General features: G+C 41.1%; 1 protein-coding gene across 9 annotated transcripts in view; it reads left to right on the top strand.

Annotated features, from left to right (window-relative positions):
- RhoGEF3 (Rho guanine nucleotide exchange factor 3) overlaps positions 1-21,919 on the top strand; it is a 158,450-nt gene extending 136,531 nt beyond the window's left edge. For all 9 annotated transcript variants that reach the window (XM_086973444.1, XM_086973446.1, XM_022854777.2 and 6 more), the window contains 14 exons: positions 2,135-2,337; positions 2,998-3,187; positions 3,755-4,165; positions 5,401-5,706; positions 7,368-7,719; positions 13,914-14,095; positions 15,288-15,652; positions 16,248-16,553; positions 16,678-16,825; positions 17,367-17,546; positions 17,872-18,162; positions 18,291-18,602; positions 18,753-19,002; positions 19,257-21,919. In XM_086973444.1, the coding sequence (XP_086829570.1) occupies positions 2,207-2,337; positions 2,998-3,187; positions 3,755-4,165; positions 5,401-5,706; positions 7,368-7,719; positions 13,914-14,095; positions 15,288-15,652; positions 16,248-16,553; positions 16,678-16,825; positions 17,367-17,546; positions 17,872-18,162; positions 18,291-18,602; positions 18,753-19,002; positions 19,257-19,444 (3,612 nt within the window). In that variant the 5' untranslated portion in view covers positions 2,135-2,206 and the 3' untranslated portion in view covers positions 19,445-21,919. The remainder of the gene's footprint in view (positions 1-2,134; positions 2,338-2,997; positions 3,188-3,754; positions 4,166-5,400; positions 5,707-7,367; positions 7,720-13,913; positions 14,096-15,287; positions 15,653-16,247; positions 16,554-16,677; positions 16,826-17,366; positions 17,547-17,871; positions 18,163-18,290; positions 18,603-18,752; positions 19,003-19,256) is intronic.
- Positions 21,920-22,891: the final 972 nt, after the last annotated feature.

Genomic DNA, 22,891 nt, shown 5'->3' with positions numbered 1-22,891 from the left:
CAACGTGCTGGGATATTCGCTAGGGAGTTTTCTGTTTGTGGAGCCGAACAAGCTTTTCAGCTGCATATTAACGTTCCTGCAAGAAAATAATTTTCGCAAATAAATGTATACCTGACAATGTCATACGTACTGTTGAATCTTCAGCAAAACTGTGTTTATCATTTGCGAGTCGTCTGCAACCGAGGCCAGAATTATATACAAACAGCTGTAGGATGGTATTATTGAATGGAGTGCTTAAAGAACTTCACCTCTCAAATGGACAGTTACATTCAAGTATCCAGCTGTCAAAATAGGCACCTTTTTTTTTTCTTAATAATCGCTCCAATCGCACGTGACAATGCCTATTTCCATTAGGTTTCGAAGATCTGCTCGGCGCATTTCTCTACCCATGTAGACGTGTTATCTCTTGTTGATTTTCTGCCTTCGAAGTGATATATATATTTGGTCGACCTGTGATAAGCCTAACTCTGCATTAGTACGTGTCGCACAGAATCAGCTTGTGTAGATTCATGCTTTTGAAACAACCGTCCGAAAGATCGCTTCGTTCCCAAGTAGCAGGCAGCCCCGAAACAATTTTAAAGAACAGAAAAGACGGTATTGATAAAGTTCATAAGCTTTTACATACGGCACTTCGCTATTGTTAGGGGGCAAGCATCTTTTTTATCGCTTAATAATGAGCGTCCTGTAAGATTGAACGAAAATTATACAGCCGTTCACTCATTTTTAAACAAATTTTGAAAAGTTTATTTGACTAGCCTCATAAGGCGTTGACAGGGGCGAATTAGAGCACTGAAACATTTTCTTATGTGGTGCAATAACATTTCTGCATGAACAGTGTGCGAAGCTGATGCGAATCATGCGCAAGTCTGCCCATAGGCTTGTTACGGTTGTGTGGGGAACTGTTATGCCGGAATCTAAGCCACGGGGATGTTTCCTAGAAAATCATTTGCGAAGACCAGATCGAGTATGGGACGAGGCGTTACTTTTAACAAGGGTAGTGGTGCATTTCGACGGCGTTTTTCGTATTTTCTGTTACAAGAAGCGAGGAAACAGGAGAAAGCCTGAGGCAGATCTCGGTATGAGAAGTGTATAACCATACGAAACGTGACAATCTCTACAATACTATATATAAACATGTCGCTGGCTAAATCATTAGATGTGTTAAGAGTGTTCGTATTGTTTTTTTTCTTTTTTTTTTTTAAACAAAACGCCCATCGTGAACACTAAGCAAGTAAGAAATCGAGAGAAATTTATCTAATTAATGAATAACAAAAATTATGCTGAAAGTTAGGTTTCCTTGACAGCTAGTTCTAAATATGACTAATTCGGAGTTTTTGCCCGCTCTAAAATTATACGTGAGTAAATTATGTAAACAAAAAGGACTCATGCATAATTTTGGTTGTCCTTGTTTTATTTGTCATGGATCACTTAGCACTTGGCAGTCCAGTTGTCCGGAGTAGATAAAACTGATGCGATTACTTATTATTATATTTCGATTATGTAGTAGAGAAAATGTTCGCCTTGAAAGAATGTGATAGTAAACCGTCGTTGTACGAATCCGTTGGATTGTAATAGTTTACTAGAAAGGTGGCCAAACAAGGTACACACCTGAAGGCTGCAGTAGTGCTTAATGGTTAACATTGCAGAAGGTCATCGAAAACCCTCCAACCTAATCGAAAGCAACGACCTGATTCAACAATGTTGACCTGCGCTAATGCAGCCCCTTTGGTTTCAGTCGATGGTTCAGTCTATGTTTGTTTACGTAACGTTTATACTCACTGACGATCCACTGTCCTGGATCAGCAATTCTCTTTAGGTAATGAGAAATAAATGCGTTTCTAATCTAGTGTGGAGTATGCGATGCATACAGAACTTAATTATCGGATTTTTAATTTCAATTGCTGATGACTTTTAAGTCGTGTTCGAAATGTCGTAAACTAACGAGAATACGGAGCGACAAGATCGCTCCCACGGCTAGATATCATTGGCACCTAATTACAGAACACACTTAAATGGAAATATTGATTGTTTTCATTGATCTGTTACCTGGAGTAAGGTCGCGTGAACAGTACGCCTAGAATCTTACTCTTATAAAAAATATCTAAATCGGTTACCTTTACTTTTGATGTTCTAGGATGCGCTGACGGTTCCGGTAAAGGATTTGAGAAGTAGCCGAAAGTGGAACCATCAGCGTGCGAAAGTCAAGATGTCCGCGCCACTGGCTGTTCCCGAGGATCTTAGCCAAAATCGTGGACGACTACTGCGATTGGCCGAAACGATCAAGACGAAAAAGAAGAGCGCCTCGCATCGAGTGGTTAACCTTAAGAATGACCCTGGGTACGGCCCCGCACCTACTTCATGTATACAGACGCAGCATGTGCAGACATGTAATCAATGACCCTAAATATCATTAGACTTGTTCTATCGTGTCACGTATCATTGCCATCACTCCTATCCTTAGGTTCAATCGGATCTGCGAGTCCCCTAACATACGGAGTCCTTTAAAATGTCGAGTAGCCATCGAATTTTAATTAAGGATATCCAGCATCCATGACTAGCCCAGAGGTACTCAAAGGTGGAGCGCGGCAAATACACTAAAGTATACATTCGTGTTCTCTATTGGTAGTCGCGTAGTTTAATATTGGCCTAGGAAGAATGGGAACACGTACGGTTCAGTGAGCGTCGAGTTACTGTCGATTAACTACTACCTGAATGCAAATTCCGATACGACGCAAACATCCTGTCACCATGTATCCTGCGCTAACCTGGCCTCCATTTGAAGCCCTGCCATGTCTTTCCCAGTATCAAGCTGCTCATTTTTTCTACTATTCTACTACTCAAACGAAGGGTCAAACTACCGTTATAGAGCATCAGGTTCTCATTAGTAACGATTGATTTGATATTGATCTTTCGGCACTAGGATTCAATATTGCCTCTCTTTTGCTCTATGTATATATCGTTTCCTTCTACCTTACTCTCATACGTTCCGCTGAATAGGTATAGTCCGAATATCGAGCACCTGGTTTTTGGCACCTACCGGAGTGTAGCAAGCCCGCCTAAGTACAACAAGGGTTTATCGCCTGGAAGCCTGGGCGGGCCGACGTCCAGCAGAGCAAAGGGAGATCCTGGCGGACTAAACCAATGCGCCGAATGTGCTTCCATTCAGTGTGATCCGAGAACTTGCGCGGTAATAAGGACGTTTTTTTTTCGAAGTTATACACTTTAGACTAACAGAAAACGATTTCAGCATATGGCGGGCCACGTTGTACAATGTTGTTGTACACGCCGTCTTGGGTCTCTAGCGGTACGTGGTTTAGCGGATAATTAACTACCTCAACTAACGAAATTGAGCAAACTAGAATCTGTATTGGTTATATTAAAGATATAGAAATAGTTACCGCTATTTCAGATAGAAGGTTGCGGTTATCTATATTAAATAGCTACAAATGCAAAGAATTTTTACAAGGCATAATTCTATCTTGTGCAACGGCGGAATGAATGTCAAAAATTCACATACATACAGTACGTAGATATATGGTAAACATATAATTTATGAAATGTTTTCTAAATAATGAATCTCCGAAACATCTGATAACAAATGTCCTCGTCTGCTGCGAAACAAAAAAGGCCCCTTTGAGAATTTACTCTGACTCTATGGCATAAGCAAATTAAATGAAAGTCTGTTTTCATTGAAAATTAATGTCAATGGTTCTGTTAATGGGCTGGCTGACTTTGATGTCTATACTGTTGACAGTGCAACAATCAGTTGGCGGCACCATCTGTTCGTCACGGGGCTGTGCGGAATGAAAGCAACTCGTCACTGAGAGCACCGTCAAGCGATGTTCAGACCAACGGTTTTCATAATGATCGTATTCTCGGAGGACGTACCGGTATATCCGACATCTACGGCACCAAGAATGGCTCTGGAAATTCTTACGGCAACGACTGTCCCGAGTCTTATAACGACGGTGCGATTTCAAATGGATGCGATTTTAAAGGAAGCAACGATGGCGGTGGTCACCCGGACGGTGAACGTAGGCGGCCTCTAACTTTAGCCGATCAGGTATTCCTGTCTCCGCTATTGCGAAACCCCAACAGCACTGACCCCACGGGTATTCTATCGCCTCCGGGTATGTTCAAGGACAACGATCCGACGACTGCTATTGTAAGTGAACGGACAAATAAATTGACGAAGCTGCTGTATAACTCATGTGTAGGTATAGTTGTTACATTACTGCGTTGACCATTAAATTCTCAGCTTTGCATAAGTTGTTTTTCTCAGAAACCAGCCCGCGGCCTTCGATATGAATAGAGATCCGTAGCAAATGTAAAAATTTGAGGTTCGGACTAGTGAAAATCGATAGTTCCAGAAGGCCAACCAAACGAACCAAAGTTCTACTTGCTGAGATAAAATCGAACGGTATTCGAGTTCAGACGATCGAGCGCAATAATGATCTCCGTTCTCATCCTTGCATTCGTGTTAGTACAACCATAATGGTCTTACAACACGGTGACCGACCGACATCAAAGGCGTTTCACGGGGCGGTTTTTAGAAAATGACGAAATCCTATTAGAAGACACCAGAGTTACAAGTTAGAGCGGGAAACAGCTGGAAAAGACCGATAAAAGCGAACACAATCTGCTAAGATGTGCCCTGTCCACCGAAGAAGCTTTAACTAAAATTATCGTTCGAATTGACTTGCGAAGTTCCAAAATGGTATTTTAAGTGTATTAAATCATACTGAGTTATCCAAGGTTGACGAGCTCGTTAAACATCGAGCAACTCGTTAGAGGGACAAACCTCTGGCTCACAAGACAAACTCCCAACACCAGATTTACCAGGCATCCTAAACATGTGAAAGGTTACCACAAATTTGTCGTGCTATGATGAATTGGGTGAAACGTACAAAAGAGTATGGCCCCACATTGACTCTCAGCTTCTTGTCCGACACCGAGCAACGCACAACGACAATGATAGGTCTCTATACAGAACTCTTATGGATGGCAAGAAGGACAGGACGTTCAACAAGGAGATGCATGTGGCCCCTCGTAACAAGCGAACGAAACTATCCACTAGAAAAAAAAAGCCCATAGCTCCAAAAGAACTTGAGCGGAAGGTTTTTTGCACTCGCCATGCTAACCAGATGTTTCTTTTACAGGTTCTATGCCCGATCATTACAACTCCTCATGTTCCAACCTAATAATTTTTTACTGTATTTACTGAGGGTAGTTAACCAGCTCAACGATGGCACACAAACAAGCGTTTGATAAACAAACTATTATATTCTTTCATTATATAGACAAAAGTACGTAATCGTCAAATAAATCAACCTGTCCCTACGAATGTTATACTGCATCCGTGCTTTTAACCAAAGCGTTTTTTGTGCTTTATATTCATAGGAGGCAGCAGTCAACCGTTGGGTGGGAGCAGACAGCCGCGAGTCTGCGGAACTCCTTAACCAACTGGCGAACATAGCCGAGTCCCAGCTCGTTCGAAAACCTCCTCTTCCCGCTAGCCTCGGGCCGCTATCTGGTAATGGGGCGCTTGCGAGCCTCCCGTCGGGTCTAACTTGGAATAGTCCATGCGAGGAGCCGGCTAGTACTCTCAATAAGAGCGTACAGATAGGGAAACCTCAGACACCTGTACGATCGAAACCAATAGAAACGTTAAGGACGCCACCGTCGACGATCATCGATAGTAACACGGTTCGAATAAAATCGTCGAGTCTGCGTTTAAGATTATTCACTTGCCAATATTTAATAATTATTATCTTCAGATAATTAACTATAAAATTATAAACCATGATCTCTTTAAATTAAAATATACTATATTTTAATTTATATATAATTTAATAATAATTGCTTATTATAATATATATAACACAACAATAAGTAAGACCAGCTAGAAACTTCACACATTGTCGAGTTCAGCCAACAATAACTCCGCTCCTCAAATAAATATCTGCATGTAGATCTCTACGTGAAATCTGCTTCCCCGTCTTCTAGTGATAGCACATATAGCGACGTAGTCCCACATACTTTAGTACGCCGTTTTAGCGCAGCTGTGGAAGATAAGGCACCCATTAAGGCTGGCTATTGTTTGGTCTACCCATTCATCGCTCCTGCAGCTTGGTTTGGCAGACTCCGACTGCACTTTCACGGTATCACTGTTATGCCCGGGTCATGTGCTCACACTTACATTACGAGATGCTCGTGATTCCCAGTTCGGCCTTTACTCATCCTTTGATATAATGGCACGTGTTCGACCGGATTCACGTCGAGTGATATTCCACTACACAGTAAAAGAACGTGATGGTTTTTTACGTTCCCATACGAAAACCGTTCTCGTACTTGCCGCAACACTTTTATCTGAATCACCTCGGTGTATTGTTAGCAGTTTCTTTTACAACACCATTAACGAAGTGTAGGAGAAATGTTTGCTGGACTCGTGGAACCAAACTGTCTGTAGACAAGGCTATTACTACTATACAAAAAATTTCAAAACACAAAAAAACAGGCCCGTCTCCAGCCTCCAACTCTCGAACTTTACAAGTGCTTAGGCCATTTGGGGTTAGGGTGTATATATATATGGAGAATTTAACGGAGATTTTCGTCGGTTGGTCTACAATGGCCGCTCATTTCGATACGTCGTTCGAAAGTCCTTCAGTAGCGCTTTGCCAGCCACTCTCTGACACGGTGTAGAAACCACTACAAGTCGCTTCATTTATAGCGCGCTTCTCCTGGCTGTGTTATGTACCCTTTTCAATTTTTTTATTATTTCTGATAAATTAACCACCTAACCTTTCATTTAATAGGCTATTTTGTCAACTGTACATGTTTGTATTGTATTGTATAGGCAACATTGTTTGCCATAATTTTTGTCGTGTAAGACCTTTCCCAATGCAAGTTGAATTCCCATTACGAGCTCACGTATAGCCAGAGAAACACGAAAGCTAATGAAATCCACTTGAGAATAATCTATAATTGTTATTGAAAAGCGATAAGTTTTATGCTACGTCTCGAATCAGACATCTCTATATACAACGATATATGAATTTTACATAATATCTTAAACGTTCAGAAAGGCTGTGGTGAACAGCCATTGCACCGCACTACTTCGAACAATTTAAAACGTTTCCGCCAAATTACTGCATGTGCTATCGTCAAAGCAGAAAAATGTAGCTTTTACATAAAAAAAAAACCGTATGCTGACCCATAATTTAGGTGTGGATCAAGCCGAACAATATTTGAAGTTTTCCTATAAAGAATTTTATTCTTGTACATCCCACACAACAGTCATAGTTTACAATACGTGAGAAGTACTACTCAATAGCAGGCAAACCTGTTCCTCTTAATCTCAACATCAGGGAGCACACGATGATTATGGTTTCGTAGCTATGTACGCCGCTGGAAAACAAGGGAATCCTGCGCCACCCGGTACGATCGGCAGCTGCAGAGTCCCAATGTCAGACCCAGTCGAATTGAACCGCGCTCGCAGTATACCAGAAATCACCGGTATTGCAGGAGGGGTATTCCACAGCGGTCCTTCAGGAGCATCTGGAAGTTCTGCCGGAAGCAACAGCCGAGTGCTCAACAGCGTCCTTATTGGCATAGTAGACGAACCCGGATTGACAGGAGCTAGTGGTGGACGGCCGCGCTCTATGCATGAACACCTATTCAACTCAACGAGCGTACAAAATACAGCTCACAGCTTACCAGGTAAATGGCTACGTTTATGTCACCAGATCTCGTATTGTGGTAACTAGTAACCAATCTTAGGAACTGACGACGGGAGCGTCCATATCCCAGTTAGCGGCGCGGGTAAAACTGAAAGCATTGCAACATTGCCAAGACAGACCATTTCTTTTCTCTATATTAAGATAACGGCACCATTTGCTACGTGGTTCATGTCTCTATGTCGGCAATTGGGTTATAACGAAGGTGTCTTATCCACCGCACGCAGTAGAGTTTTGCTATAGTTCACTTGATATCTATGCAGAACTTACAGCGATAAGTTCTAGCGGCTGTGTTATGTAATTGGTTGTTTAGTTCCTAATTCAATGCAAAGAACTTTTACAGTAAGATAAAGACGATTGTCCTAGAAATTGACTAGTAATTCAATTGAAAATCATTATTCATATACGGTCCAGCTACACTGATGCAGTATAAAACTATGCCCGAAGGAACCCTTTTTAGAAGGTCTCCACTTAGCTTCAATGCGGAAGTCTACTTTGCATTGTTATCGATTTGCCCGAAGCACGTTAAAAGCCTGTGGTTAGCTACTTTAATTTGTCATTCGTGGTCTGCTTAGCGGCCAATATTAGAACAGAACCAGCGCGTTTAACACTGACAAGATTGTAAAAAAGCTGGGCAGTTTTCCTAATAAGGTCAACACAAACAAACAAGAGAAATACAAAGATGAACCTCATTGCGTATTCGTCATTGTAATATGTATCTACTCTATAAAAACCGTAAGACTAAACCGATATTTTACCTCGAAAAAAAAAACCCTAATAGCGGACTGGTTGTCTCTATAAGTGGCTCAATTGCCACAGCGGCATCAAAGATTAATACCGATCACTTCTTTACATGGGTATGTATAGGCGTTGCACTTGGTAAGTCAATTCGTGTATTGAGCTAGTTCCTAGTGAGCTTTCTTTATGGGGACCATATCAGGACCCTCATGTAACCACTTAGCTTGGCCAGTTCCGTTATTTCAACCACCATCCTATACATACCCTGTATCACGTCAAGGAACGTGTCAAGCAGTCACGATACGGATCAAAGTTAGATGCAGCACTGACTGCTACATGCTGAGTCGAAGATCTTGAATGTGACGAAGCTCTCAACAAATTTAATAGTCGGATGAGAGCACGAGATCGCATGAGGCGTTGTACACACTACAAATATGGTTGTAGTCGCCATAAGCAGGTAAACCAGGTTACGTTTCTCAATGGTGCAGTCGCAGCCATCGACGGAGTTCTTCAGATTCAACCGGTTTTGTTGGTGTTTACGCAGGCTTAAAATAATTCCCATTTTGGGCCATGATAGGATGATTATCAAGACTCGCCGAGCGGTAAATCCACGGACGTCGGCCTAAATTTAGAGTGGAAGCTCAGTTATCTTCAAGATAGTATTTCGCACGAATGCGACACGTGTCGTAGTGTATCGTTATTAATTGAGTCAGGACTTTCTATGGATATACAGACGGATACAGACGGATTCTTCCGTCTGAAGTACAGCGAAGAAGTAGGCGACAGCGGCTAGTGCAACCGAAGTAATAACAAACGTACTGCTTACACAGAACCTATTTTTGTCAGTGATTTGAAGCGGCGCAGTGTGAATGTAAGATGCCGTGGGGTCCATATATGTGCACCACAAAAGATGGTATCGTACAATACTAGCCCGAACAGGTAAATACAGGTTACTTCTCGAAGTTGTGGGAACACTAAAATGTAGAAAGCATTTTTGAAAAGTTCGAACCCTCTGTTTCGAGTTTTACATGTCCAGTACCGCCGTCATGGGTTACATCAAACCTCTGGCTCCAGGTAGAAAATGCAGTGTGTTTGTGTTGGGGTTTGAACCTTGTTCTTAATGTCAGCAGGCAAACACGTTACCCCTTAACCTATGTGGACAGATACGTGTAACCCGATACCGATCTCGTGGATGATGTCTTACACCTTTCACCGTACATTGTTTTTAGCGCGATCTTTCAAATCGAAAGTGCTTCCACGACTGAGAAGATCTCCCGTAGCGTTAAATATATCTGTATGTATGCTATGGTTGTGTTGATTGGCTGCAGTTGCAAACCCCTAGGAACTTCAAACTGCTTAATGCTACGGGAAACTAAAAATCTATACTCCTAGTGGTGCATTTAGTTGACTGATGAATGAGCTATTCAGAGGGCAGGACCAACGCACAGTATTCGAAAGGCGCAAAAATTCGAAATTCTAGCTATATATAAATAAATATTATAAACAGTGTAAACGGCACATTACACTAAAGGATTGTTTTTTTTTTTTGTAGAAAAAGTGACTACGACTAAGACAATGCTGAATTTGACAAATTTAGTTGTAGGCTATCTCGCCTGTATATAACACGTCCTAAATACAAACAAGGTATATCATGTGTTCAATTCAAATTCAGATTCAAGCATGTTCGTCTTCGAAAAATGATCATTTTTCTGTCTTGCGAACGCCACGGCCTTTATCTTGTCGGCGTACTCCTCTTTTTCTAGGACAAGTTACCTCATATTCGTTGAAATATTTACGTATAATTCGGCGCGTGTGATTGAGTCTTTTTTCAGCGGCATGTAAAAATATGAATGTAGGTATTTGTTTGTCTTATTTCTGTGGTAAGGCAGATTTGTCATCACATAGATTCGATCCGTTGTATTGGAGCCTTACAACAAGTGCTCGGAAGGATAATCGTTCAAGATCATGCGCCATTATTATGGTAATCAATAGAGTTCCAATCGAGAGACATTCATTATCGATGTCTTGTGGCAGAACTTAATTCGCAGTTTGCTAAAAAAAAAAAATATACCAAGAGAAGGATTCAATTAATAGGAAAGAAAAAAAAACAAAAAAAAAGAATATATTGGCTCGGTCAGTCTGTCGAGTGATCATCCTGATGTTGTTACATATGCGTACATTGATAATGAATTAGTTTCAAATTAAATAATAGAAACTTATTCAGGAACGATCTAAATTCAACGATTTACGAACGCTCCACGTGGCTGCTATAATTTTGGATTCCTTCGTAGGTTGTTTCTCGTAGATAGCTTTTTGGGAACAATCGCCTACAGCGATGTTAGTTTGAAATATGGCCCTGATACTTTGTTTTCGTTGTGTCGTACAACGAAAACATTCCCTACGGAGGACAAACGGTAGGGCAAAATGAACAGCTCGACGTATTTGCGTGGGACATGAGTTCACGATCTATTCCGATCACGTACTTGCCAATGCGGCTGCCGCCATTTGGACTATTCTTCGGGCGACTGGGTTCGAGAAGTTCAAAGCGATACGACTCGTAGATGGGTGCGCTTAATTAGTTGCAGTCATAACGAGCTTTACGGATCACATAAAAGCCGTTTCATAATGTTATTTGTCGTTCTGGAACTATCATTGAGACGCCTAATTAGAATTCTTTTCAGAAGAGCGTTGAAAATCGACCCGCCAACGAAGCGAGTTAAGTTATACAAAAATATCCGTTTTTTAGTGACCCAGGTCGCTCGAGCCTTGAAATGGCTTTATCAGATAGAGACGCAGCATTAGGCTCTTCTAAATAAAAAAAAAAGGAAAATAATAATTCCCATGTTGAAAAAATGTGCTACACTCATGGACCTGATTCGACACATATGCCACTTCCTTAATTTGTTTACGTTTAACTTTGGAGAAAGCAAACACGGGCTTATGCTTCCAGTAGAGTTATCGTGAAGATCCAAAGACAGCCTATCAAACCTTTATGAAGGAGCCTATTCTGTTTGATGTAGGAAGCTGTCTCCTACGTATGACTGAATCGTCGACGACTGAATTTTCGCAGCTATCTAAACACAGTGTTAGAAAGATGCGATGTGTTTCGTTCATTTCACGGTGTGTCCGGTAAGATTTGAAGACACGACAATTGAAAATTATCACTAGCTGGGTAAGGGCAGAATACAACCACGCGTTATAGCCATAGGTTTTACTGTACCAACTTGAGTGCAATAAGTTCTTCGAAGATAAAGAGGTTTTTTTAATAATAATTTACGCTTATTATTCCGTAATCTATATTGTGGAGTTGCACTTTTAATTATAGTAGCTTTAGTACGGATGGGATTCGCATGATTAATTTTCGAGATGTTATCAAAAACTGAAGGTACGTAACCTTTAATTGGGTGAGCGTACAGCTAGCGTTTATGTCTCATTCAGAAAAAAAAGTACTTTTACGTCTGGTGGTAGACTAGCGCGGACGATAATGGTGGCCGCCTGGGTGCATTCAAACTATGCTGTTTTCTACCGAGCGAAATAAGATAAAAACTGGTTCGGCCCACAACCAACCCAATAGACGATGCGCTCTATGAAAAAAAAAAAACGAATTTGCCCTCTAGAAGCGTACGTATTTGTCCCTATTCTAATGAGCTCCACCTTCTGCACAGGTCCTTCCAAAATGCAACCCACGAAAAATGGGCCCAATTTACGTATTGGGCTGATAAGGAGTTCGCTGGATTTCATTTTCGGTTTAGACAAACCCGCCGACAGAAACCTAGTAGACGCAATAAGTGACGGATTCTATGTAATAACTAGGCACAAAAGCAAAAGTTCAGCATTCTCTGAGGAAACGCGCTTAATTTACCTGGGTGCGTCCAGTTCCATACGAGAAATTTTTTCATATATAACATACATTTTAGACACTGCCGTGGGGAGCGGTTCTTCCTTTAAAGTAGTATTATGACAATGCTGCTTGAGAGGCGAAGCGGGCCAACTTCTATTTCTCAAAAGAAAAAAACCCAACAAACTTTATTCAGAGATGTTTATAGTTGTGTTAACCATCTACAGGCTAAATGATGAATCTATGTTACGCATGTATTCATTACAGTGTCATTGCCGGACATGTGAATGTAACTAACTAACTAACACAAAGTCCATTGTAACTTTGCTAAAGGCTTAAATCATTTTAGAAATGACGACCTTGCGAACGGTCTCCGAACAGAAACAATAGAGCTAAAAGCTGCAAGCGGCAATATGTCTCGGGAATTATGTCAAACATCTGGGTACGTGTATGAATTCTCGAGGATTGAGTCTTTCGTCTGGATCATTGATAATATCGCATGAGATGCTGTCTATATAACAAGCACAGAACGTAAATTAAAAAAATCACGTGAACAACAGCTATGGCCAGGTAGGTTCTTTTTTTCTTCGATACCCAGTTAGCCGGCTGTTGCCATTGGTAGAGTACCTAAGACTCGTGCAGTCTTTCTGATGCTTTCGTAAGCTGAACATAATTAAACACTATTATTAAGATGATTGGAACAACTTCATCGGGAAATTCACAGAGTTTAATGTCGATTCGGCACGGAAGTTAGGCCATTGGCGGCGTGAGATCATTTGGGTTGGACACTTTGGGTTTGGTTAGGCTTTAATGAGGAATATTGATGCTGATGATGCAAACAGGAAGAGTATAACTTCTGTTGGCCATTGTCGACTAAAGTTGTCCTTATATTTGGGTGGACTGCGGATTATACAGTGCCTGTTCATCGTCAGGACGCGTTGCTTGAGCTTATTCTTGTAAGAACATTAGTTAGAGAGCAGTAACTATATCTGTACGAGGTCAATTTCTTTGATGATTTGTTGCTTTTTTAAAGTTTCTCTAATTATATGCATGTACATACAGTTAATCTGTTCGGCATTCAGGTCATGTCCGAGCAAACTCCCAAAGCGGGAGTTTTTGTTTTGCAAAACCTAAAGTACTGTTATGATGCCTATTTCGTGTAGACTAATCTGATATAGGGCATTTGCTCTGGCTCCTTCAGCGTCTTTACTGATTGGTTTGCCTGATCCATGTTTAGAAAAGGTATTCATTCCAGTAAGTAGACGAAGTATTCATTCTATGTAAAATCGAAAGTACTGCTTATTTACCATACAATAAGATTTTGTACCGTTAACTAGATATATGTTAAATGCAATCATGCAGAAATAATGGGAACATATATATATACCTGTATATCTGGTAATACGGCTTTTGCTATAGTACTTACTCTAGGAACTTCTGATTCAAGGTATTCTATCTCTATTTGAGTAAATTAAAATCCTCTATTCTAGCCTGTGAGACAAGACAGTAACCATTATAACTTTATGCCACTAATTCATTACATTGAAGCGAAATTTACATACATTCACGATTTTCCCCAATCGCACTGTGATCGCTGATAGGTCTGTACAGTGGCCGGTATGATTACCCCTCTGGCGGCACCTCAGGAGCAATGGATCTTACACAGCTGAGCCATCTTCAGGAGCCAACAAGCCATTCGTGTAATTCCAGCCCTCAGAAAATACTCAATAAATTTTCCAAGACATTCTCGCTTCGTCGAAACAAAAAGAAGCCGATCGAAAAGGTATGATTTCGATGTCTCTCCATAAATGCATATGTAAATAATGAAGAATGATCTTAGAGCTTTCCGAGAAACGTCATAGTTTATTAGACCCTTTAAAGTTTTGGCGCTGTTCCATCACTGAAAAGATTATCCACAAGCTTTAATAACGTACGTTGTTTAGTTATACGTTATTTGGCTTTATCTGCACAACTTATACGGCCCTAAGTTTAGGCGTTTGCGATTGATAAATTATAATAATTTTTTTTTTTTGTATTTTGTAAACACGATTAGAGATTAGATACTATCGAGTCGTTTCGCTTACATTCTATGAACCGCTTCTCGTTCGTTCGTTCGTTCGTCCGTCCGTCCGTCCAATCTGCCGCGCTGAACATTAATGCCAACTCATGCAACCTTCCCTTGACCAAAAGTAGGACTACCCCTTTTACTGTCGAAGATGAGCTACAATGATTACCTTATTTGTTACTACAATAATTTGCTACTATTGTCTATCTATAAATACTGGGACGGCCATTATTTTTGAGAGGATGAGTAACGATCACCAGTTGGTTTCACTGAGCAATAGCTAATATCCGATACTGATATAAGGTACACAAAAACAGATCATTTTGACGAGCACTCTATACCCACACTATATAATATGTATGAACAACGCCTAATACCGACTTAAATAGAAAAAAATAACTTTTTATGAAAATACTGGCGAGAAGGAATAGAAACGGCGGTGGTGTTAGCATTAACTAATTAAAAAATTTTAATCTTGGTTGAAAAATATAATATCGAAAGGGTTCTACACCTAGCAGCAAATGTTTTTAATGATCGTATGTCTTGAGATATCTTCAATGAAATAATATGTATATGTGTATACGATTTAGTTTTGTCTGGCAAAATGAAGAGTGTCTCGTAGCCATCATATCAGGGTCACTGAAGTCTCTTATACTAACTTTCTCTTTTCTTCCATCCAAATGGCGGTATTTCATTTTCTGTTTTGTGATTTTATGTCCCATTGTTTGCACCACAAACAGCCAACTGTTTAGTCTTTCTCACCTTTTGAAAGTTCTGTTCTCCAAATAGGCGTCGATACGCAATATCTTTTTTTTTTTTATGTAGTACAACGTCATGCATTAAATTGGTACTCAACTCTTACTATTCATTGTATCCTTGTTGTGTGTGCTCTCCTGTACTATGTTCTTAGGGTTATTCCTTGGAATCAGATGTGCCGCGCGCGATATCGACGATCCGGTCAGCTAATTCCACAGCGGGCTTCAATGGCGTCAGTAACAGCGATAAACAGCCAACGGGAGACAACTGTAGTGACGGAAACGGAACGACACCGATGTCGCCACAGGGGCTTGTTCTTCAATCCAATAACGGAATCGCTCATGCGGGAGGCGGCCGTGTAGAGCACTCACCTTCACTGAGTAAAGATTCGGGTATTCACCTCAATTCAAATAGTACCGAGGAAACAACGTCGTCAAAAAGTGGTTCGGAGGACGGTAACAACTCCTTCAACCCAAGGAGGTCTCGAGCGCTGCAGAGAACCTCTAGGAGACAGCTCAGGTATGTCGTAGATCAACAAACACGTTGCATAAGAAGTAGACGAATTAGCATATTTTGAAAAACGGTGTTAGCAACATTTGTCTCTTTATTGTCTTCAAAAAATGTGGCCATTTCATTATGTCTATCTTGCACCCCACACATCTGTTGTTCAGTATGTGCTGCAGAAAATCTTCGGTTTCCACAAAATACTACCATTTTATATTGGTTCATTAAAGGGAATTGTTACATGTGCATTGTAAAAGTTGATAATGTGCGCTTCGCTTGTCCGAGATGTTTGTCAGATAGATAATCGGGCCTATTGCTATAATGATGTCAAGTGGATAGGCTTAGATTATGCTCATAGCAGGATACAAACATGTTCACACGTTGAAGTATTTCACAGTGCAGCATATATAATATGGCACATGCTTCTCATTACTTCAAAACTAACACCCTTCGAAAACGTGACTGATATTACATGAAACGAATTGTCAGACATCGCGTTAGCGATTACACCTGTCGACTTGCTAAGTGATACGACCCTTTTTCTTAAAGCGTGTTCGGCTATGTTTCATATTTTTATGACGTTCTCTCATGTAATCGCTCTTTCGAGTAGGCGCTCTCAGAGTCAGCCCTGCGAGATCAACACCTCCTCGGAAGCAGAGGATGATGACCTGACGGTTTGTGCCGGACCTTGGCCAGGAGCGGGTGCCGTTGTATGTGAGCCATCGGGAAGCGATCAAACGGTGGCGTATGTCGAAGCCCTTTGGGACCACATAACACTTGATCCCGAGGAGTTGGCGTTTCGTGCCGGCGAAGTAATTCGAGTTTCAGATCGCAGTGATCGTGATTGGTGGTGGGGAGCGCTTGGTACCAATGAACAGCGGACTGGATGGTTTCCCGCAAACTTTGTACGGCTCAGGTAGGGACCGGTGGTGAAGAGTCATTTGTAAACGCATTGAGATATCGCTGGAGTTTAGTTATTTTACTCGAGGTCATCTTGCTAGTGTGTCACACTGGACTATATACGTACTACCTTATTTCAGAGTCAACCAAGAAAATAAGGATCGCGTTCACGGGGCTTTACAGAGTTCTACGGGCCTTCATGAAATGAATCGTATACGGACTAAGGTCGTCCAAGAGCTCATAACTACGGAACAGGATTTTGTACAACACCTTAGGGATATCGTCGAGGTAAAGTCGGCGCAGAGTCTGGTACTCTCCAGAGATATTACTTTTGTTCTATATTCTACCCAGTGGAGATACGTCAGAAATTATTTGTGCTATACTTTTAATGGTCGTCATCTAAAGCAATCGAGACTGAACGTTGACTCTGTACGGCATAGAACACGGCTACACTTCTGTTACGCAAGCTGACCCCCCAATCTTTTCAATGCTTTGCTTTAGTGATTAGAAAACGCTGTTGTTATAAATCCAGTTATTTTTAATTATACCGAAATTAGAGATCCGTTTAATTTATTTGCGAACATTTCAATGGTGTTACTTATATCAAACCACATGAAGGGTCCATACATGCCAATACACATTATTTTGTATTAAATAACACACGACGAATATATGGAGTGAACTCGCCTCGTGTAAAAGACAGGAACGTCAGTGACCATGTCACGCACATAGCACTCACTTGTATAGCCTACATACATATATATATATATATAGCAGGACATAAATATCGATTTTGTGGTAACTTGCACTGTAACATTTCCCTTTTAAGGGTTATTTGCTGCGGTGTCGTAGCCGCCCCGCGATGTTCACCGCAGAGCAGGTGGGAACAATCTTTGGTAACGTGGAGCAGTTGTACGTCTTCCAGAAGAGCTTCCTAACTAAGCTGGCCAGCTGTGTCAACCCGCAGCAACCACATGCCAGTTGTATTGGGGACTGTTTCTTACGATTCGTGAGTAATCGTATCAGTTACGTGTTTAATTAGTACCCCAATCGTATACGCAAACAGTAAAGGTAGTCTCATAATGGGTTTCAGTTAGCGAGACTTAAAAATGAGAGGGCTTAATTTTCACTCGTTAATCATACATGCATCTGTAACTAAGGTATCTATATGTCCTAAAAGTCGTTGTGGAGCAGAGATGGCCTCTACCTGGTCAAATGGTTAGGGGCCCTGGTTGAGCTTTCTTAGAAAGAAAATCTACGCCTTTAGAAACAGTTAGTCTTAGCCATTTGCAGTGGCTTTCAATCATCTGTATTGGTATCTTTATGTATTTCAGCGCAAAGAATTTTCAATATATTCCGAGTATTGCAACAATCATCCCCTGGCAATGGCCGAATTGGAGCAGCTCTACAGGCAGGCAGAATACGCGCACTTTTTCGAAAATTGTCGCCGTTCTCGGGGTGGCATGAGCGACATCTCGCTTGGCGGCTTCCTACTAACGCCGGTACAGCGTATCTGCAAGTACCCATTGCAGTTAGCTGAACTGCTCAAATACACGCCTCCTGGACATCCCGACAGGGCACAGGTCTCGCTTGCTCTCGAGTCCATGCGAGGTGTTGCGCATATGGTTAGTTGCTATAGGCGTTTTGACCTCTGAAACCTGACGCGGCGCTCTTGACTGTATCTATTGTGGCACGACGTTCAAATTCTGCTAATTATTTCGATTGCTGTTGCTTACCGTTGGTATTTGTATAGGTAAATGAACGTAAACGCCGAATGGAAAGTCTGGAAACGTTAGAAGTATGGCAGAGGGCCGTTCTGAACTGGGAAGGACCAGAACTGATCGAGACATCGTCGCTGCTTATTCATAGCGCGGACGTCACCCGCTACACTTTGAACGGTCAGGCAGGTGGCGGAAGCGCCGGTGGAAATGACGCACTTCAATCCTACAGTAAAGAAGTTGTTACGATGTGGCTTTTCGATAATGTGATCATTTATTGCCGAAGGGAATTCATACGCAGCTCGCTCTCGTATCGAGGACGCATCTATACTAGTGCTCTGACACTCGTACGTCATATTTTATCTATTGTTTTTAGTCAAGTCTATCGATTGCTGTGCTAATTACAATACTGTCTAGGAAATTTTGTGCAGAAAGTTGCCATGGCAATGATGACCATTTAATCAATTAGGTGTGTTCCTGTTATTTATCTCGACCAGGTAAATATCTCAGATGGCAAGGAGCCGAACTTTGGCATAACCGTAAAGAACGCGTTCAAGCTTTATTGCGCATCGACGGAGAAGTGGTTCCTCTTCAGCTGCCGTTCACTTAAAGATAAGACGCGCTGGTTGGCCTCGTTTGAAAGGGAACGCGACATTGTTCGGAAGGACAAGGAGCTCGGATATACGATTACTGAGAACACACGAAAGCTTACTCGACTCTCGATACTCCACAAGGCACGCCCTCAAGGTAAGCCATGAATGGATTCCTATTTTGTGCGCGACTGGTTGCAAAAACCCGGAATTTGTGTTCGAGCAAACATTTTCAAACAATGACTCTATCAAAGAACAAAATATCTGTTTCATTCAGTTCGCATCGCATCGAAGGAAATTCAAGAGAATAGAACAAAGCAGTCTTCCTCTAAATTATTCAAGTTTCCTTGGCCGTCTGGGCAGGCTAAGTTTACTAATATTTCTCTAAATCGTATCATGCTGCTCTTCAAGTTCAAGGTCGACGAACCCACCGCCCAGATGTCGCAATTACTGAGGCGCTCGACGTCGAAGAAGGCAAGCTTCCTCCTTTGAAGGACCGATCGGGAAGCTTGCCCTCCCACTTTGCCCCGGACTTCGGCAAAGAAAAAAAATGGTACCACTTTGGGAGCTCGAAAAAGACCGCCAAAAAGCGAGTATGATTTAGGTTCTAACCCTCGGTGGAGGGTATACTGGAACTGCCATACCCAGCAGATCAGCAAGCAGCAGCGGAAACGGTCGCAGCCGTCTGCGGCAATGCCAACGATCGAGGCGCCATTGGCAGCAGGTGCAATGTCGCTATTTTGGACCTGAGTCGAATGCCGTCGCATGCGTCGTCGTCCTGTGAGGACAACAACCCAATCAATGAGGTGTTGTCTACCCGACTATAATGATCCGCTTAAATGATCGGCTCTCCATTGATTTCGATTACTACCGTTAGTGCTGTTACGGTCGAATTGTTATGCGTTATCGTATTTACTGCACTCTACTAATTTGAATCGTGAACTCGGTTAAGCGTAGATGCGTTGGTGACTACTAGATAAGTCACCTGGACCGCACAACGATTAGTGCCCATTTTTCATCAAGCGCACAGACGCTTTTCGTGATTTTTCCCCTGTCGTCGATAGCGCGCGTGCGCGCATTCGTGAAAGTAAGAACTCCAACAGAGCTGGAACAAAATCCATTTGGGAACAACTTAAAGGACGGATCGGGTGTATGCACACAGCGTGCTTTGAGCTCAGCTGTTACAGTTATCGGCTCGGAATCGACGTTTTTACAAAAACGCCGCTTTCAAAGCGTCGAACGCCACCCCGTCTAAAGCGCTAGCCAGATATTGTCTAGTCCGATACACACACTATTAAATTTTATTTCACAGATCTTGTTTACAGGTTGCGAGCCCATATGAGATGCGTATTATCTGGCTTGCTTAGATCTGGATGCGAGTGGCCACACAGGTGACTGAAGAACGTTAGGACGCAAGAATATATACTGGCTTTTCGCATTACCGTATCTCATATTTGGGTTGTTGTAGAGCTCTTAATAATAATTATATGATTACTACTATTATGAATTTTTAGTAACTTTATACTACGTGACATGGTTGAATTTAGTTAGTTAGAAGTTAGGATCTTCTCCTATTTGCTAGGGATATACATGTATAAGCGAATAAGACTAGTTAATGAATTCAGCCCTAAAAAGTTCAACTAGCTGAGAAAAATAACATCGCACGAGTCTTTTAGGATTCAATGTAATACTGAAGTTTGTGATAATAGTCACAAAACGGTCCGCACCAGATAAACAGACGAAACGTACAACCGAGTATATATATAAAATACGTACACAAACTGCTGACTCAAAAACGATCCAAAGACTACGGACCGCCAAAAAGAGCCAGACGTCTCTCTAATTGAATGCTGTTCAAAAAATGACAAGCTTATAAGATACACAACAATGGTAGTCATCATAACTGTTCATTTCCATCAGCACAAAACTAAGTGTCGTTTAATTAGAATGGTAACTAAGGGAAATAGATGACTGATTAGTTGATTGATTGATTGATTGATTGACTGATGACTGACTGACTGATAACAATATCAGAAATAGTGGTAATAACAGAGGCCAAATCTGAGACTTTTGGCTCGACTTATCAGGGTTACGTAACGAGTTGAAAGAGCGGGTCCAGCTAAATGTATTGTGTTGAAGAGAGGAAAAAGCAAGCCAACGAAGCCTTTCTTAGGAAGGTCAGGTTTAAGTTAACATCTAAAATAAAATCCTGTACGAAAATCAAGTGTTTACAATCTAACTAATGAGTGCCAGTTGCTTTGTTTATACCTGCACACTGCGTGCGTTGATTAACTCAATACGCTGTTAAAATCGCTTAGATACGTAAAACATGCCTCAGAGCTATATTCAGCTTAGTAGTCTTATACGAAGACGCTGCCATGATTGTATAGTCAGTAGCTCAGTCTTGAGAACCTATTCAACTGTCTTGACCAACCTAGGCTGCAACTTGCATAACGGCCAATATATGTCCAACACTATGCCGAGGTAGTAGGTCGAGGCTTCAACAAAGGTCCACAGCATTGCTACGCATAGAAGAGGGCTTAATAGTCATAAGCCGAACGAGTCTGGCTAACAGCCCTCATCCTGTCGTTTTTTATTTTAGAAACTATGGTAATAGCTGCTTTCAATTGTCTCTAGTTTGTAGTCGACAGCATAAACGAGCTTAATAGGGTATTTTAGCCAGAAAATGTTGGGGTTACTCTACAAGCGAAAGTTATCTGGCCTGAATCAACTTGCTCTGACAATGGATGACATCGTTAGCTATCATTTTTAAATCTAACAAAATCGAAATGTGCAGATTCCTAGCAATATGACGTTCTAAGCTAGACCTGGCTAAATAAGGCTCTCGGCGTGCCTGTGAGATGATCCTTATCATTAACAAGGACGCTCGTCTTCTTTGTAAATAGAGGGTACTCATTATGATGATCATGTGCCTAAAGATTAGGCCACCATACGACACTAATAAGAAATTCTAATTGGACAAAAACGGCATCCTTTCTGTATACCGGGATCCCATTTCAATATTATTACATGTAAAGTATTAATAAATATAGGAAATTTGCGCACGAAGGAAATGTTGCATGAGTTTTATTTTCCTTTACAAAATGTAAAGCGTAACACTAGAATCAACACTTTTTCTGTTTGTTTCAAGAGCAGTGCATATAATACTAGGAAAAAAGGCGACTTCGCCTAACTTTATATGCGTTACGGTGCATCTGGTGATGCTGAACGTGTGCTGAATCCAACCCTTTTTGATATATTGACACCAACGTCGGTTTGCTCTGCGCACACGAAGTGTCCCGTGTTTTTTAATTAACTTATTTCAGGTTACATAAAAGACAGATTGTTTGTTGAAGTTATACAAGACAGTTAAAGTTAGGATAAAGTGCCGACTTTTGTGTTTTATCAAGTTGACGTCAATGAGCTTGAAAGTATATTTACCGTAGACCTTTTGCTGTGACTGCACTTTCACTGATAAAAAGTACAACAGAGAAGATTGTAGTTCCTGTATTTCTACTAATTTTTTTTCAATTTTTTATTTAGCTATGTCTAAATTCGAGAATTGTTTTAGAAAAAAAATACAAAAATCTAGAACAAAGTTAGCTATACAATTCGTAACTTTAATACTGAGCATCTATACAAAAAAAAAAATTAAAGAAGGTACTTTAGGAAAAAATCCAAAAAGTGGTAAATTTTCTCATCTTATTTTATATATATATATATATATATATATATGAAACTTCAAATGAAACAATATGTTTTGATAGAAATTTCATGCTTTTCAAATCTTTCCAATAGAAATGTACAGTTGGTTTTGTTTATTGTGGCAGGCGTAGATTCAGTTGTTGTTTTTACTAAGAAAAAAGTTAGTCCTTTTTTCGCAATAAAGCAACAAATGATCATGGCCAATACATCACGTCATTTTCAGGGTTTCAGCGAATATTAGCCATTAAGCACCGTACTCCGTCCGTAGTACGTTCTGCAAAGGTTTGGCGTTAACGGGTGAAATAGGCGAAAGTAACTGAAGCTCGTCAAGTACTTCAGAG

The sequence above is a fragment of the Varroa jacobsoni genome, unplaced genomic scaffold, assembly GCF_002532875.2.
Source record: "Varroa jacobsoni isolate VJ856 unplaced genomic scaffold, vjacob_1.0 scaffold_193, whole genome shotgun sequence".
NCBI lineage: Eukaryota > Metazoa > Arthropoda > Arachnida > Mesostigmata > Varroidae > Varroa > Varroa jacobsoni.
Note: the sequence above shows the minus strand (reverse complement) of the source record. Positions and strands in the feature narration are given on the sequence as shown.